Source organism: Antedon bifida, chromosome 4 (genome assembly GCF_963402885.1).
Source record: "Antedon bifida chromosome 4, ecAntBifi1.1, whole genome shotgun sequence".
NCBI classification, from domain to species: Eukaryota; Metazoa; Echinodermata; class Crinoidea; order Comatulida; family Antedonidae; genus Antedon; species Antedon bifida.
In genome coordinates this window covers 17,607,412-17,626,623 of record NC_136229.1, presented here as the reverse complement: position 1 = coordinate 17,626,623, position 19,212 = coordinate 17,607,412, and the positions used below count along the sequence as shown (strand labels likewise).

At 33.1% G+C, this 19,212-nt stretch overlaps 1 protein-coding gene across 1 annotated transcript; it reads right to left on the bottom strand.

Annotated features, from left to right (window-relative positions):
- Positions 1 to 153: 153 nt before the first annotated feature.
- Positions 154 to 18,977, bottom strand: LOC144840448 (uncharacterized). Its single transcript, XM_078696263.1, has 23 exons — positions 18,916 to 18,977; positions 18,137 to 18,411; positions 17,269 to 17,445; positions 16,567 to 16,710; positions 15,844 to 16,114; positions 15,478 to 15,585; positions 15,089 to 15,291; positions 14,199 to 14,465; positions 13,363 to 13,430; positions 12,981 to 13,056; positions 12,374 to 12,513; positions 8,119 to 8,278; positions 7,681 to 7,776; positions 7,382 to 7,536; positions 7,073 to 7,160; positions 6,197 to 6,349; positions 5,755 to 5,879; positions 5,475 to 5,619; positions 5,072 to 5,183; positions 4,117 to 4,360; positions 3,122 to 3,332; positions 2,254 to 2,478; positions 154 to 1,463 (listed from the first exon to the last, which is right to left on the bottom strand). The coding sequence occupies exons 2-23, from the start codon at positions 18,395 to 18,397 to the stop codon at positions 1,431 to 1,433; spliced, it is 3,462 nt and encodes a 1,153-aa protein (XP_078552389.1). The 5' UTR covers positions 18,398 to 18,411; positions 18,916 to 18,977; the 3' UTR covers positions 154 to 1,430.
- Between the last annotated feature and the right edge of the window lie 235 nt (positions 18,978 to 19,212).

The window sequence follows — 19,212 nt, the reverse complement described above, 5'->3', positions numbered from 1 at the left end:
CTGTGTGCATGCGCAGAGGTTTTAGGCCTGAGCGACAACCATCATCAGTTGACATGACCGTAAGGAGTGTGGAAAAATAATGAATTGAAATTGAATTGAAGAGCAATATGGGAAATGTGGAAAAATTTACAAGAAAAAAAAAAATACAGTAAATAATGAGTTTTTGTCTTTTACTACTATTTAAAAGAATAAATAACACTAAAACTTATAATTATATAATAATACAATTCTTAAAATTGCTTGAAGAAAAATATAATAAAATATATGGTCATCAACGAACCACCCTGATTCATGTACATTAACACAGTATATCTAAAAACTTTAAACCATTTGAAAATCACAAATGTATTACAAAACATTTTACACTATATTTTAAATGTATGTACAATGATAAATACACAGTACTGTATGTATGTATAAAAAATGTTAACGTGTCAAGTTTAACTTCAACTGTAATTAATTGTGTAGATTAAAATTAATATGTAACACATAGATGAGTGATCTGTCACGAGAAACATATTAATACAATTTCACTTTAAAGCAAACATTACAAACAAAATATTTAATTATTCATATCCAATATTAAAAGATCAACAACTTAATCATAAGTATATTCTGAAATCAATAAAAGACAGAAAAGATGACAAACTGTGTGAAACTAACAGATGGTAGAATTCAACAAACAAAGTATGGTAACATAGTTGCTATGACAATAATAAACACTATGGTCTACAATAAAAACTGAATTTTGTTAAATTGTAGTTTACTGGTATAAACTGTACTTCTTACATTAAATGTGGGGTACAGTAGAACCACCCTCCTTTGGGACACTCATATTCAAGGGATGTTCCTATTAAGGGGACACCTTCCCATAAAATTAACCCCTCCTTTATACTCTAGAAATTTACATACAATTTATTATACATCTGAATGTTAGTATTTCTAATATTAATATATTATTATCCTCTTTCATCTCATTTATTTATTTTTATTAAATGTCAGAAAATTAATCTTCAATCACAAATTCACCTTAAAATAATCTTATTAGACAATTTAAAACCTAGTTATTCCTTTGTTATTATTAATAACTATATTACCATTTATTATTATATATATATTTTCTTTATACATTATCTATTCTTAGCTGTAAATCTTAGCAGCTTTTAGTAAAAGTGTTTTATTGATAAATTCAATTCAATTCAATTCTGGTTGAGTGGCAAAGTAGCATTGCAGAATAATCTGAATTGTGAACTTATCATTCATTGGCATATACTATTCATTGGCATTTAAAAGTCAGTCAAAATTAACCTTTTTTAATATCTGTTTTCTGTTGAAATGTGTGTTGTTTCAGCAATCAAATACTTATTATTAAAATTTGTCAATCTTTTCCACAATGCGCTTTTAATATATGTCTTGCAACATGATAACATTTAACCGTCCAAGTGCTTCAACATGGTAGAAAACTGTTTAAAAAACAAATAAAAAAGAGCATACTGTATATTTATTTGTAATTGGCTACCATACTAAAGTATAAAGGATAACTTAAGCTCTGTCTACACTGTCTGACACTAGTTTGGTAGTGATATGTTTAAATATGGTAGTGATACGACATCATCATGTCCATATATGTGCACATCTAAGGCCGTAGAGAGAGGTTAAAAACAGACAAGGCAAATAAGCTTTCAATATAATTATTTATGTATGACGATCTGTAAAAATGTCAGACGAGGCGAGCGCCACCTCATGCTGGCTACGGCCCTGACATCAGTGATAGTGTAGACAGAGCTTAAGGATAACTTACACAAATCTTGTGGTCTTTATGGTAGTGAATTATGGGAAAAGGAGTGTTAAATATGCCAACTTTTGTTTATGTTAACACAGTTAGCAGGCTTAGTTGCTGATATCCACAGGGAGACAATAATTATAATTATTTTTTAAGTTATTTTAAAATTTAATTATTAATATTTTCTCATTGAATAAAGTCATTAATGTAATATTATTATTATTATATTATAATAACAAATAAATTCAATATATATTTAAGGGGTTCAAAAATAAGAAATTAAGAAAATTAGTATAAAACTTTTAAAAACATTTAACACACTAATTAAACAAAATGCATATAATTCAAATGAAATGCAAACAAATTAAATATGGTAAATTAAAATAATGAATAAAATGTTGTTGAACTGAACAATAACAAATACAAGTTCAAACACAGAATAATCCAACAATTATTAGATTATAACTTACTGTTTCACACATGTCTGTTGCATCCGTCTTTTTAGCAATGTCTAGGCCACTTGCAAAAAGAATCTTTGCAGAATCTATATTTCCAGCCATGGCATTCACCCTTCCATGGATTATCAGTAAATCTAGATTATCTGGCGCTGCAGACCTTCCCTTGTCCAGTATAGCTATAGCTGATGCATAGTCCTCTGTAACTGCATAACATTTTGCAAGATTTTCTAACACAATCTGAAAGTTGGGAGCTAAAGGTAAACATGTGTACTGATACATTTTTCAGTAATGCTCTGTCTACACTATCAAACTTTATGTGACAAAAAAAGTGTGATGTGCCAATATATGGACATGATGTCACTATCATATTTGGGCATATCACTACCATATTTGGGCACACTACACTTTTTTTGTGTGTTTTTTGTTTTAGTTTGATAGTGTAGACAGAGCTCAAAAGCTGTACATGTTCTAGGCACTCATCAGATAAGGTTGTGTGCTCTTTAAAAAACCCAGTCCTTTAGAGTCGAATATTACCCTGGTGTACTGGTCCATCTCAGTCTGTGTCACTGTGGACAAACAAATGAGTAATGTTTGGTGGGCACTGTATGACACGAAAAGCCAATACCTCTATTGTATGGCATGTATTTGTATGTTCCCAAAAGTGTCCTCTAAAGCTTGGTTCTCACTAGGATGAAACGCAAGGATGTAGCGCAATCGTGTTGACCGATGACAGGCAATACTGCAAATAATCCATCGCCTGTGATTGGTCAAATCACATATGTTGCGTTACTTCCTCGTGTTTGCGTCTCTAGTGACAACCAAGCATTACTGAGTTCTATTGCATTAGAAGAATTATTCTAAAATGATAAATATAATCTACCACATCCTCAGGAAATCTAGCTATTGCTGATTCTAGGAGCTTCACACCATTGCTGCGCTGGTTTTCCTGCACAAACTGGGAGTAGCAGTAATTATAGTCAGAGGCATCAAATTCTTGCCCCGCCTCAAGGTGCTGTAACAACTTGTCAGCATCTCCAGTCTTGGAATACTCTCGTATTTTTATGCCTAGAAGTTGTTTACTGTTTGGGAACCTATATAAAATACCATGAGAAAAACCTTTATTTTTCATTTGTTCCAAGTTTAATTCTTCACACAACATGATGATAACTAGAAAGCCACTGCGAGAGTGCATACTTCCACCTACTGTAATGTGATTTAGGCTAATTTCACTACAAGCATGTGTTTGGTGTAAAGGTTATGTAACCAGCCTTGCAACTAACAATAGTTTCAGTTGACTGACAATAGAACAGGAACGGCAAAAACAAACAGGTGAATTTGAAAAGAAATAGGTTTTTTAAAACTACTCGTATCAAAAAACCTGTACATTAAATCAAATTATGTTTTAAAATTACAAATCACAAATTATAACTCTTGCCACTTGTACAAAAATGAAGAGTTTTGGACAAGTAGTGGTCTGGATTGCCTCCAAATTTTAATGGAATGGACAACATATCTATCATATCTATCTATTTATTTTCGTTTTGGTAAAGATCTTGCAATAACTTTTTGAGTAATCCTGCTACCAAACAAACAGACAGACAAACAGACACGCAATCGATTAAATATACCTCCTTGGCGGGGGTAAATAAAGAAATACAATATATTTTAATATCAAATTAAAATGATGTGTAAGTAAGACACAAAAAATACACTAAATACAGTAAAAATTGAGTAGAGTGAAGCAATATTTACAAAACAAATTGGACTGAAGGAAGGGGACACCCCAATTTAATAAAGAAAACTTTGTTGGGTCTCAATGGTGTCCTCTGGCCTTAATAGAGGTGAATATTAATTTTGAGTTAGCATAGAACTCACTTGCGTAAACCAGCATCTACAGAGTAGTCTCCAACAATGATCGTTTCACCTTCTGATGCAAGTTGCTCTACAGCTGTGTTGTACAATGCGTAGTGTTGATCCATGACAGAATCTGTCTGTAAGACACGCTGTAATGTATGCGATGCGTTCTTAAAATCATTGATGCTGAAATAGTGATTTATCATCTGGTTGTTAAGGCCTGAAGAAGACATGTTTAAACGACCCTGTTTCTCTAAAATTTCTCCTGTAATCAAGATTATTTTGATTAAAAGTTATTATTATAATAACATATATTATATACATTAAAAATGATTACCGACTATTAATAAGATGCTTGTGTAGTCGCATAATTAAACCCTATACTACGTGTTTCTGTTTTTTCTTGCAAATTTGCCTTAATTTGGCCAATCAAATCACAAGGATTGTAAGGGCTATATGTGATGTCATCAGTCAGATGAAAATAATTTGTTCAACATTAATGATGTGTCAGCGACGCAAATTTTGTGGCCATAATTTACGAGTATTCTTGTCTTTTTATGACAAAAGGTGCACTTGAATATAAAAATCACCAAACCAAAAAAAAATGCAATTTTCAGTGGATGTGTGTATTAAAAAATACAAGTGTATTGGAGATAAATAGGCCTACGTAATTTCTTATTATGCCTCTAGGCCTACTAGCCTATAGCTAGGCCTCTCTCTCTACACCCAGATTTAACTGGAAATGTTGTTGCCAGACAAAAATGACGCGTGACGCTGTGATTCCAATGGGAACATACTCGGTCTAACTTTTTCACGCTTCATGCAACTCACCTCGATTTGACGTTTGACTTGTGTGGCTTCGCATGTGATTATTCAGTGTGCACCGGCCAATAGTGTAGACAAAGCTTAACTATAGAACATGGGACAATACAGCTAGTAACCAAGCTACATTATCAATAGTGTATCAAAACAGTACCTGCTTTATGAAAAAATACATGGGCATTTTCCATATCTTTGTTGTTCATGTAGCAGATGGCAATGTTCTCCATTGCTCTAAGTGTGTCTGCATGCTCTAGACCGTGGCATCTCTGTAAATAAAGAAATTAATTAATCTCGGTTGGGGCAGATTTAAAAAAAAAATTGTTTTAATTTAATTATTTTCAGTAGTTTAGAGTCTCGCTAATAAATGTATTATTAAACAGATATACTTGGACGGAACAAGTAGTATTAAAACAATTAATGCATTATAGACATTAAATACAAACTCACAATTTTTTAAGTAAATTTTTATAAAAAGTTCACTTTAAAGTGACATGACATGAATCACTATAATGTGTACATCACTAACATTAAACCCTTATTTCTTGACTTTGTCATACCTTAAATACTTGTAATGCTTGTAGACTCATTTCAAGTGCTTTATCGTACATATCTAGTCTCATCATCTGAACACCATACGACATCAGCGACTGTGCAACACTTGGATGTTCATCACCTAATGCATTGCGTCGAATGTCAACAGATCTAATATAAAAATGCACACACAAATGCATAATGTTGTTTTGTGGTAGGGAGTAAAGGCAGTTGATCAATGGCAGTAGACACAGTGGGACACTTCAAATGTGTTGACAGTACATTCTAGCATTTGACTATTATTACCTTTGAAAGATTTTACAGATTTCATCCACATTTTTGTCAGGGAGGCGAACATAAGCCATGGCCAAGTTTAGAAGTGTTCCGCCAACATTTGGAGGCAAGCTTCCAAAATAGTACTCTTCATAAATCTGTATAATTTCATATAAACATTAAATTGGAAAAGTATCTTTTGATATCAATTAATTATCAATATTATTAGTTCCCATTTATTCATTAAGAGCATGAGAAAGCAAAATGTATGTATAGCAATCCTCTCCATTTTTCTTATTAATGCTTGCTCCTCATGTATACATATTCTTTTCCATTTTGTTTCTATTCTAAATCCACGAAACACATTTCAACAAGGACATTACTTCATCATAGAAGTGTTGCAATATAATGCATACACAACAAACAACGGTTAACTATAATATCAAGCGTTCAATATCAAGTTATGTCACTATACCTCAAGTGCTTTCTCAAGAAGTTTAGAGCCTTCTTCATATTGGCCCAGCTGGGCCTGTATCTGGCCTAGATTGTTGTAGCTTTCAGCCACCAATACTTTGCTTCCACCACTTTCTTTCTGTAGTTGTAGAGCCTTGGAGAAGAGCTCAAATGCCTATTGTAATAATATATAATATAGTATAAAAGATTTACCATTCATTAACATTATATCATATTAGGAATAACGTTCTTGAGTTGTTCAATAACTGTAATGTATTTCTTTGAGAACCTTTTAAAGCCAACACATGATTCTTTGTTTGTATGTTTATACACATGTTCGTTGAGTCTTTATACTGTACGAATGTAATCACCCGGGGCGCAAATAGTTACCTTTTGTTTTATGACGTGCCACGCAATTGTGCAGCTATTGAGTCTAACAGTCATTCTGCATGAGGTCATTATGAACGTGTGTATAATGACCTTTTTACTCGAGAAGTGTTGCATCATGAAAAAGTAGCTAATAACTACCCGGACAATAACCACCCATAATGGGCTCTACCATTGTCAGAGTGGGGTGTGGGGGAAAGAACAAGCCTCGTTTTTATCTATTAGCTCTTAACATATAATTACAGTAGGTTACATGGTAACATTCTCAACTTTATGTTATTTACTTTTAGAAACACATGGTGTACTCAAACCTGACATTACATTATTAGCATTATTTAATTACGCACACATAAGTTTATTTTATTGTTTATATTTATATTGATGTATTCGGGCCAATGGCCTATGTATAATAAATGGCCTAGGTAATTCTCCTAGGAAAGATAGATAGACATTACTATTATTACATCATGTTATACGCCTCCAATTCAACTTTTACAAATAATGTGTTTACCTCATTCAGTCTGCCTTGACGGTACTCAATAAAGGCCAAGTTATTGAATGTTTCAGCAAGAGATGACTTGCCAAGTTCTTTTATATACCTGTTAGAAAGTTAGATTAAATATAAACGATTAATAAATTATACCAAGTGGTACACTGCTATGTAGAATAGGCCGTTTCTCTTCTTACCTGACAAGGTCTCCGAAGCCACTCAAAGAAAATTAAAAACAATGCACGAGAAGGGACATTGGAATACGTATGTTTGGCAAACGAGTGGTCTCAATTTGGAACAGCCTTTCTCAAGGATATTATTTCTACTTACTTTTCTTTCAGCTCCAAGATACGGAGATGATACTTCTTAGCTAATTCAAACTTCTCATTACTGGCATAAGCACATGCTAACTTATTAGTGAACATACAGTAATCACTTAAAACATCATCATTTTTATGCATGGTTTCTTCCCCATATAAATTCTCCTATAATTGAATACAAAAAAGTCATTTTATTGAGGCATGTTGAAGCTTGTTGGCTTGACCCCTTGAGCTCTGGGGCAACTGGCTCATATCCTTTACGCCACTGCTCTCATTGAGAAATAGACAGAAAAATGAGTTATTACTTACATGTAGTTGAAGTGCTCTCAGTAGAGGAACTTCTAGACAAGTTATATGGCCAGCTGACTCTAAGAAATCTGCTACTGCATTTACAAATTCTAACAACTAAAAATAAATAAATTTAAATACAATAACACATTGTGTGGATAGTGTAGCACTATGCTCTTAATTGGATCCAGGTGGAACAACTAGAATCGACAGCAGTAGATATATATGAGAGGTGTGCGGCAACCAATACAGACAAATTAAGATTTGCAGCTGCTTTACTTATAACCTTTTCACATCTGCATAAAAGCAGGTTTAATCTCCCAACTTATTATATGTTACTAGTTGTAGTCATAATGGTACTACAGCCTTTGGCTTATGGAGCAATATGACAAGTTAATCGATGAATCAAATAAAGAGTAGCATTGAAATGTCAGTCCTTGGTTGTGTACCTGCACTTACCAGTTTAGCTGGGGCACTATCTGAGCCAATGTCAAGGTTATCAAGGTAGAGTAGAACAGATTGTTCATTGACAACTTCCATGTATAACTTCATCATCTCTTCACCAATTACATCAGTAGAATTCCAGTAGCTGATGAGATCATAAGAACTTTCATCTCCTCTGAAAATACAAATCCATACAAATAGATCAGATTTTGTTTTATTCACATGAATAACCAACTTTTTAGGCTGGATCAACAGATTCAAGATTGTATCGTTATATTTTATAGGGTTTTTTATTCACAAAAAAAAATCATCATGAGCTAGACTAGCTAGGCCTATTACTCCTGCTGTTGGTCTCTAGTTTGAAAAGGGATCTTCAGACTTGCCATTACAACGCACCACCTTTTCTACTTCTCTAAACTGAACCTTCTGATTCAAGACCTTTTCTCATTATGGTCATTACAATTCAAATTATTTGTTTAGTGTGTTATAATATATTATTATGTATTATTATATTAATAATATTCTCTAACCTCTGAAGTGTGTAAAAGACAGCAGGATGTAGAAGACATTTCTGAAGATCCTTCACTTTGCCAGGAGATGACATCAACAGCCATGGCAGCTCTTGCAAAATTCTGACAGGGACTGTACTGTTATACTTAAGGCTTATTTTCTAAGAATTAAACAAATATGCATCCTCAGTACAACCTAACCCAACCTTATACAGTTGAACCTCCTGTAAGCGATGTTTTTAAAACCCCTTCAAAATAAATCTAATATATAAAGATAAATTGTATTTTTTTTAAATCAATACAAATTTTTTGGCCGACCGCTTTACGGGAGGTAATTTACGTAAGTGTAGATTAATCTTTGACATAACCATCCTGAATCAAGAGCTTGTTAATGTTGATACTAAAACGAACAATACAGTATATAAGACTGTAAGTCATAAACTCATCATTATTAGTACAGTAAGCACAAATTAAATAATTTTACTAAAGGAGCAGTAAATAAATTAATGCATTACAGTAATATAGGAAATAAAAAAAGCTTTTAAAGTTAAAAAAGAAAGCTGAATACTACTGCACAAAAGCATTATAGCAATATTGAGAATCACAATCACAAAGCCAAATAAATACATACAAATATGAGCAAAAAACTGGGGTGATAATAGTAATAAAGTTGTTTACAGGTGATAGTAAATAAAGGCGTTTGATGGCGATTTAGTAAATAAAGGTGTTTGTGGGTGATACTGATATAGTATGTAAAGCTGTTTGAAGGCAATTTAGTAATATAAACATGGTGTGGGTGATGTACTAAATAAAGCCGTTTCAGGGTGATATAAAATATAAAGGTTATTTAGGGTGATATAGTAAATAAAGCCATTTGAATGCGATATATTAAATAAAGGCGTTTGAGGGTGATATCCTAAATAAAGCAGTTTGAAGGTGATATGATAAATTAAAGTCGTTTGAAGCCAACAGTAAATAAAGGTTTTTAGGTAGGTGGATATAGAAAATAAAGGCGTTTGAGGGTGATAGCATAAATAAAGCCGTTTAAAGGCAATATAGTAAATAAAGGCGTTTGAAGGCAATATAGTAAATAAAGGCGTTTGAGGGTGATATCATAAATAAAGCAGTTTGAAAGTGATATGATAAATTAAAGTCGTTTGAAGCCAATAGTAAATAAAGGTTTTTAGGTAGGTGGATATAAAAAATAAAGCCGTTTAAAGGCAATATAGTAAATAAAGCCGTTTAAAGGCAATATAGTAAATAAAGGCGTTTGAAGGCAATATAGTAAATAAAGGCGTTTGAAAGTGATATGATAAATTAAAGTCATTTGAAGCCAACAGTAAATAAAGGTTTTTAGGTAGGTGGATATTAAAAATAAAGGCATTTCAGGTGGATAGTAAATAAAGCTGTTTGAAGGCAATATAGTAACAAAAGGCATTTGAGTGTGTATAGTAAATAAAGTCGTTTGAAGGCAATATAGTAAATAAATCAGTTTAAAGGCAATATAGAAATACACTTAAGTTGTTTGAGTCGTGGTGTAAGAAAAATTTGCTTATATTAAACGTGGATAAGACCAAAGAATTAATTTTTTATTTCAGAAAGAAGAAAAGTGTTATTGATAATATTGTATTAAACGACCAAAAGATAGAAACTGTAAAAGAACATAAATATTTAGGAACAACAGTAGATTGTGAATTAAATTGGAATGCAAATACTGTAAATATTGTTAAAAAATATAATCAACGGCTGTACCTTCTCAGAAAGCTGAACTCTTTCAAAGTGAATAATGATGTACTTTTTATGTTTCACCAGAGTGTTATTCTTAGTGTTGTAACTGTCAACTGTGTTGTTTGGTACAATAGTCTGAGTGCTAATGATAAAAAGAAACCTGACCGTACTATGAAAACTGCTAGTAAAATAATAGGAAGGAATGTCAATGTTATCGACGCAGTTTATAGGCGCGATGTTATTAGCCAAGTTAATGGAAAAAATAATGGAAGATAACTCACACCCATTGAATGATAAATATGTTGTTAATAAATCAGGTAGAATTCATCCTTTAATGTGCAATACCACTCGATGTAGGAAATCATTTGTCCACAACTCTATTCATGTTTCCAACTCAACAAGATAGTTGTTTTTATTCCTTCTGTAAATATAACTTGTTTATTGTATTGATATTTTTAATATTTTATATATTGTATGTGTTTTTAAGCATCAAGGAAAACCAATTTCATGTTCGCCTTGTTGTGTTCATGACAATAAAGATTTATCTTATAAAGCCGTTTGAAGGCAATATAGTAAATAAAGGCATTTGAGGGTGGATAATAAATAAAGCCGTTTAAAGGCAATATAGTAAATAAAGCCATTTGAGGGTGATAGCATGGTGATAGTAAATAAAGGCATTTGAGGGTGGATAGTAAATAAAGCCGTTTGAAGGCAATACAGTAAATAAAGCAGTTTAAAGGCAATATAGTAAATAAAGCCGTTTGAGGTGATAGCATGGTGATAGTAAATAAAGACATTTGAGGGCGATATAGTAAATAAAGCCGTTTAAAGGCAATATAGTAAATAAAGCCGTTTGAGGGTGATAGCATGGTGATAGTAAATAAAGACATTTGAGGGCGATATAGTAAATATAGATGTTTGAGAGCGATATAGTAAAAAAGCTGAGATTATAGTTGACTGAGTACAAACTGTACATCACTAGAAAACATTTTACTGAAGGATGAACTGATTACAAAAGATAAGCAAAAGTTAACTTAGAGCCATATATGGAAAATGAATTTCAGGGGTAAGTTGTGATATAGCGAGAGAAAGCAATGCTAGAAGACATGCTTGCAAGCAGAGACTATTACTAATTGCGAACTATGCAGTGATAATTTAAACATTTCTGGCATACATTAAGAGCATCAGTAAAGTAATCAATTAACTTTTGTAGATGTTTTTGTCCATCTGTGCCCTGACAATATCGGGTTTCAACAGCAGAAGTTAGCTCAGGGTAGGCAAACCTTAAATACAAAAATGATGCAGATGGATTTAAATGTCATTAGCTCTCAAAAATACATCCATGAATACATGCGGTTAACTTAATTAAGTTTTTCACATCAAACGTGTTTAGTTATCGTCTTAATAAATCTAGTTAGTCAGCATGCATTTTTATTTTTTTTAAAAGCCAAATCGCTGCCGTCTTATCTAGAACCTAGACTAATTATGCCTGAGCTTAGAAAACCAGTACACAATTCCTGGCTGTAGTCGGCAAACTCGTTTTCATGAGCTCCCACAGAACGTTTCATACCTTTTGATAGATGACAATACAACAATACAAATACATTTATTTCATTAATATCACATAATCTATGATACTAGTATGTACAGAATGATGTCTCAAGTAACCAGGAAGGTGTGAGTGTATGAGACCCCACATTACTAAATATAATTAGTTTTATTTATACTTCTACAATATAAGACAAAAATTAATAAATAAAAATAATTTTATAAATATGAATATAGAAGTTATGAATTACAAAAAAACATTTTATTAAAATTTATATTATATATATCATTATATTAATTATTAATAATATGCATACTTATCAATTTACAGTACAACTCCTATTAAGAGGACATCTTTGAGACCCAACAAATTGAGTTTCCCCTGAATACTTTAGTACTGTATTCAAATTGGATGTTCCAATGGGAAACAATCTGACTTGCTTATTAATGTAATATATCAATGTATCAAATGTAACATACTGTACCTGTAAAGACCAGAACTTTCTATCAAAAAGAATTCAATAGCAAAAAACACCTGTAACCATTCCTGATCATTCACATCTGCGATTGTCTTTATTTCGTTCTCAGAAATACCATCATGTGACGCCCAAATACAAGACATAATCTATGTGCAAAACATTAAAAAGATTAATAAATTGAAAGCTTACAGCACTTGCTTGTTTCACCATGGTAGTTTCTTTCCCTCATGGTTTCGCCATCGCCATTGTCGATCCGATAAATTTGAAATTGTTTTCTCTGAAAAATCAATACTTACTTACTTACAATATAATACCACATTCTTGTACCTTTGTCATGAATACATCTTAAAGGCACTTTACATAATAATGGACATAAAAATACATGCAATTACACTTTTCAACTCCTCTAGGGTCATGTCAGTTCAGCTAACTACCGTATGGCACTCAATCTCCCCTCTGTCCACGACAGGGATTGGCTTTGTATGTCTCAAGACTACCAACCACCCCTGCTGTTGAGCTATTGGTAGTGGGGAGCCTACAAAGAGTAGTATCTCTTGTAAACAAACTAACTTCTTCTGTAAACATTTTTTATTTAAATAATGTAAAACATTACCTCTTTAACAACATTTCTGCTTGAATTGTAATCTCTTTCCAACCTCTGGAGAACTTTCTGAAACAAACTTGTTGTGCTAAAAAAGCAACGTAGAGTTTAAAATATATGCTGCTTTCATTTTAAATTGAATGTTGAAGTTTATGCCATGGTTTAAATTAAATCTACTAACAATTTTGAATGTGGGAGTAGTGTAGTTAAAGCAGTTATACCCAGGTGGGACTCCCGTTGTGCAATACAGGCCTACTGCATTGCACAACAATTTCAAATTTTTTCAAAAAAAGTTGAACATGCAATAGAATTTCTATCACAGAATTATGCATAGCATGTGATAAAAAAATCAACCAACCAAATAGCAAAGATAGAATTCAATATTTGTACTTACTCATTAGCTTCTAATAAGCTGTTAATGTAATCATCCAATTCAAAAAAGCTTCCAAAACTACAAAGTTCCTAAAAAAGAAATATGGATGTATGGAATATAAAATAAAATTCATGAACAATTGTAAACACTCTATTCACATAATTAGCGTAGATCTGCTATATAAGCCTTGTTTAAAAAGAAATGTAACACACATTCTCAAACAGACCATGGAGGTATAATACCTCTATGAAAAGACATTATACTTAATGCTAAAGTATGCAAATGAGATAAACAATAATCAATGAAGCATTAAAAAGCACTGTGTTGGAAACAAAAGTTAGTTAGTTAACTCCACTCCCAAAGACTTTGTTTATAGAACATCTTAGTGAACTAGGTTGATAATGAAGAGTTTATTTAATTCAAGATATATTGTCCCCCTAAAAAATAATTTTTTAAATTTTTTTGTTGAATATGCCATTATAATATCACATAATAGTTATTCACTATGACCAAAAACTTGAACCAAAAAAAAAACATTTTCCACCAAAAAAATGTAATATAAAAAAAAAATATACCTAAATTGTCTGGAAGACAATGGTTTTTGGTTGAAATTAACCATTTCTTTTGTCTTTCTATAAGTGAAATAATTATTTTTTATGATTTTTTTTCTACAGAAGTGAATAACTTTATTAAAATTGTGAAATTGCCTATTCAAAATCTGATTTTATGTTTTTGGGGGACAATACATCTTTAACTAGTCACTCTTCAATACTAAATTAACTATATCACAGAAAATTTAAATAGTTTTTTGTAAGAGTAGTTTTGACTGATAACATCAACCAATTCAAATGTCTAACCTGCAGCAATATCATTAAGTAAAGAGGATTTGAAGTCTGTTCCTTCTCTATGACCTTTGGCTCTTGAACGGACGATAGCTCTTTACCTCTGACCTTTAACATTGCCCTGGTAACATCCTTTCTCAACAGGCTGCTAAGAGGTGATATGGTCATGCTGTTAAACTGCCTCTGTTCAACTAATTCTGAAATACTATCGACATCAGCAGTTACAGTTGAAACAATGTAATGTACACCAACTGGTGGATCACTTGGTAGCCAATACAGAATCTAAAAGTAAAATAAATGTATTTGAAAATAAAATTATATAATAGTAAATAGTAAGCTATGGATAATTTTATATGACAGTGGAAATATGATTTTAGACAAATATACTGTACCTGTATTTTGTATAGTTGAATTGGACTTTATATCTTTAAATTCACAACAAACACCCTACTGAATTAAATTTCCAAAGAATTCAAAGGGATATAATACTAGGAAGTAACAAATGTAATCTAATTTGATTGTAGAGATTGATAAAAAAACACCCCCACCCCTCCTAACAATGGTACAGTCCATAATGGGTTGTTATTTTTTGGGTGGTTATTGTCCGATTCCTGTTTATACAGTAGAACGGGTTTGTGGAAGTATGGAAGGGCATTTTTCTTTCCTCCATGACATGATGAACTACAACAGTATCTAATGTGAATACCAAATATAAAAAAATTAAGCTAATTTTCCACTAGGCAAATTTATTCAAGTGAAATCGAAAGTGTTGACGAATGCGCATGCATATTAAAATTTTCATCTACTTTTTGTGACGTGAAAAAATGTGCAACCAATCAGAACTCTTGAATGTTCGATTTGCACAAATATATTTGCAAATGGAAAACAGGCGTTAGGATTAATACTTTTGCCGTTTTTCCTCCTTTCTTTATTTTATTCAAAGCATCTATGACAACAACCAAATGCTTCTTCTTAGCAACAACCTTTGACATCAACAACTGCATATTTCTTTTCAGTTCTCGTACTTCCATATCTGATTTGAGTGTTGAGTCTACCTCAAGAAGGTACTCAAGTTCCATGCATATTCTTTGCAACACATTCCGCTCATCTAAATGAGGTACAATTTTAAGACAATTAAAACAAACCATAACTATTTTGTAGAAGTTATATATACACTGACCTTTTTCCACCATTAGCTTGAGATACTGGAAAAGAAACTTTGCTTTTGGTGTTTTCAAAGTTGCCCTAAATACCAATATTTTATAGAATAAAAGATTAAATAAAAGATCCCTACCTGTACTTTTACTTGTTGCAGTAACAAAATGATAAACCATTGCAGATTCTGGAAACTTCTGCTGAAATGAGGTTAAGAAGTTGCTAAGAAGGCAAGTTTTTCCACTTCCTATAAAAAACGACAAAATTAATTCTTTTAGTAGAAAAACTGGATCAATCATAATTTAGGAACAGGTCTTGTTAGTGAATGGAACAATCAATCTCATGTCAAACTATGGTCAAATACAGTATATCGTACAACTACTAATACAATGCAGCCATGTTTCTTTAATGGAATAACTACTAAAAATACCGGTACCTAAATGTATTTTAATCTTAATGCGTATGTTTTAATTTGCGATGTATTTTTCAGCTACTGTACCCTTACCAGGTAAACCAATAACCAACATGTGTCTCTGTGTACTTTTTGGTGAGACACAGCTGTATATCTGTTCATAGTACTGATCAGCTCCATGGCATTTGCCACCCATTCCAAGATGTCCTAGATAGTAGGCATCATGTCTGGATAACTCTTCCTCTCTGGGGGTTAATGTTCTGTTGTGAGCTAGCAGGTGGTCTTTGAGGTAGTTGTGAACAGTCTCGTACATCAAACGAGCTCCTTCAGCCGGTGTTTGGTAATTTGGGTACAGAGCCAATACCTAGAGACAAGTGTGACACACTAGAGTTAAGCGTGCATAGATTAGAATGATATGAATCACATCATAGATACGTACAAGATTCAAACTCTACTCTTATCCATTTCTGGAAATTCCATTGCTTGCATTAAAAATTACAGAACAACAATTGAAATTACATTACAATAAAACATATTTGATATATATATATAAAAACAATAAAATGCAGAACTATAACAGTATATTTCACTTATAATTTTCATCGTTTGTAATTTTTGTTAAAAAGTTTAATGGCTTGTGGAAGGAAGGAGAGAAGATATCGTTCAGTGCGGGAGGCCGGCAGACAACAACAGTTTTATGACTGTATTTGTTGACGTACCACAAATTATACAGATTTGAAGCATAAAATTTAATTAGAAATAGAGATGAAAGAGCATGTAAACATAGAATTCAAGCAACAAATAGTAATTAGTTACATTGTCTTTTGTTTCAGCTACTCTTTCTTTCAACGCATCCAACATCACATCTGCCTTAGGACCATCGCAAAATGCTGTAAATTTTCTTGCATTTCTTTCATCCCCCTTATTTTCAAATTTCAGTCTTTGAGATTCATCATATGCCTTTAAAAAATAAAACCAGCAGAGTTTAGGAAGATAATGAAGTAGGGGATTTGTTTAGAGTAAGATAAAACATTCTTTTAAAGGTAGACCATGCAATGCGAGACAATCCTGCACTTGTAATGCACTTGTCCTGCATGTGTAATGCAATGCGAGATAGTATTGAAAAATGTGACACAATCATGACATCTTGCACAATACAAAACCACCATGTGCACTGCAAACCCAACATGTGCAATACAAAACCACCATGTGCAATAACAAAACCACCATGTGCAATACAAAACCACCATGTGCAATACAAAACCACCATGTGCAATAACAAAACCACCATGTGCAATAACAAAACCACCATGTGCAATAACAAAACCACCATGTGCAATACAAAACCACCATGTGCAATAACAAAACCACCATGTGCAATAACAAAACCACCATGTGCAATAACAAAACCGCCATGTGCAATACAAAACCACCATGTGCAATACAAAACTACCATGTACAAAACAAGACTGTCTGCAAAATGTGACATCTTACCATTACGTGTAATAGTGCACCTACCTTGTCCCGAAAGAAGAAACAAGCAGGTCTTGCTCCAGGCTTGTTAAGATGACCATGCAAAAATTCCAGTTCAGTGACCGAACGGTCTCTATACGAGTTCAGCCATGGATAGTTTGGCAGTGCAAAATCAAAAGTTTTCTGTAACATCTCATCTTTTTCTCCATGCCAACCATAGCGCTGAAAAATAAAGACCTCTCAATCATTATACAAGTCAATAGTAATTTTAGATTAGCCTGCGAGTATAATACCTACAGTATCTGTATAAACTTCAATGACTATGGTGCTGATCTTAGGGATTCAGAAGGGAGGCTTTTGATGTTGTTTGTATCTTTTTTGTAAGTGTAAAGCACTATGTAAATAACGCTAAATAAAAAAAAAATACACTTGTTAATTGTATGACCCACTATACAAACACTGAGAGAGATGCATCATTTGTCCGATGTGCGTCATATATTACGAATTCCATGACGAACCCCATGCATTAAAAAGTTACTTACCTTTAAGTGACTATGACTCACCCATTTTGACCATGTTGTTCATGATATGGCGGGTGGTAAAATGACGGACACCGACACACCATTGTTCATTGATGTGACGTATTATCTAGGTTTTTTTGACGCACCCCTGTGTCAACAAGTATTTGTAATTGACGCATCCATGAGGCACCTCTAAAGGGGGAGGGGGTTGGTATAGTGGGTTAATAATAATAGTTAATAAGTGCATTAATTACTACTTGTGTCAAACATGTAATATTTCTCAATGGTCGGTTTCCCAAAATTCAGATTGGATCTGCTATGCTATTATTACTCCTACATTGGACATTCTTTAGATGAAGGTACACTTGTAGGTAACCAAGCAAATTAATTACCTGACCAAAAAACCCAACGATAATATCAGATCTATCCAATTCCCGCAGACAAATAGCAATCGTAGCTGCCTGAGCAGAGTGCTCAGATGTAATACCCCAACGCATATCAACTGGAACAAACTCGTATCCAGCGCGGGAGCACTGATGTGCTAATTTCGGCCAGTACTTTTTCGTCAGTTCTTCACGTTCTTCCTCTAGACCACCAAATGGAGAGCTAAAGAAGACTCTGGCAACCTTTCTACCACTTGATTTTTTCTCCATCTTGTGTCACTTCTCTGCAAAAGCAATCAATTATGTATTACACAGTAAATACACTTTTAACAAAGGCCTAGCATAATATAATATAATATGCTAGCCACGCATATCTCTGTCAAATCAAGCCAGTATCCAAATTACAGGGCAGTCACCTTTTACTCACTCACCAGCAGGGGCATAATAGAAGATAGGGCGAGGACGCAGGCCTAGCTAGAGTGGATGCCTACTACTAGAGCCTAGGCTAGATAGACCTAGCTAGGCCTGCTAGCCTAGAGGGGAGGGATGGGGCTTAGGCCTAGCTAGTTAGGATTAAGAAGAATAATAGCTAGTTAGGCCATGGATTAAGGAATAGGCCTAGGCCTAGGCTAGACTTAATCCATGGTTTAGCGCCTAGCTAGTAGGCCTAGCTAGCTAAACTCATATACTTGCTGATGAGTAAGTAAATACGTCCATATAAATAATAAATAAATATCTAGGATAACATATCATTTTATTATTATTATCTTATTATTGTTATTATGCACCAATGAAATAATTGCAGTTTATAATAGCAACCAAAAACAGAAAGAATTTGACATGCTGACGGTCTTCTTGTGAAAATTGTTTTCATTAGTTACTATACTTGGTGGCGCTATTCATATATGACGCGCCGTTAGCGCAATAGAAGATTACGTGCTGTAAAATTCTAAAAATCGTTTATTTCCAAATGTCAGATAAACAATTCAAGTTCATAGTAAGCCCAACGTTTACACAGCAGTCAGTGGAAAATTGGCAAAAGGCTTCCTACTTTCTAGGAGTTTTATCAGATAATCTATATTGAC

What these genes read in the sequence shown, in the direction of transcription:
- LOC144840448 (XM_078696263.1), bottom strand. Translation starts at nt 18,397, where the DNA reads ATGGAGAAAAAATCAAGTGGTAGAAAGGTTGCCAGAGTCTTCTTTAGC. An exon ending in GCAGAAATGTTGTTAAAGAG is followed by an intron (nt 12,514 to 12,980) that starts GTAATGTTTTAC and finishes TTTTGCACATAG; the next exon opens with ATTATGTCTTGTATTTGGGC. An exon ending in TGTATTTTTTCATAAAGCAG is followed by an intron (nt 4,361 to 5,071) that starts GTACTGTTTTGA and finishes TCTTGATTACAG; the next exon opens with GAGAAATTTTAGAGAAACAG.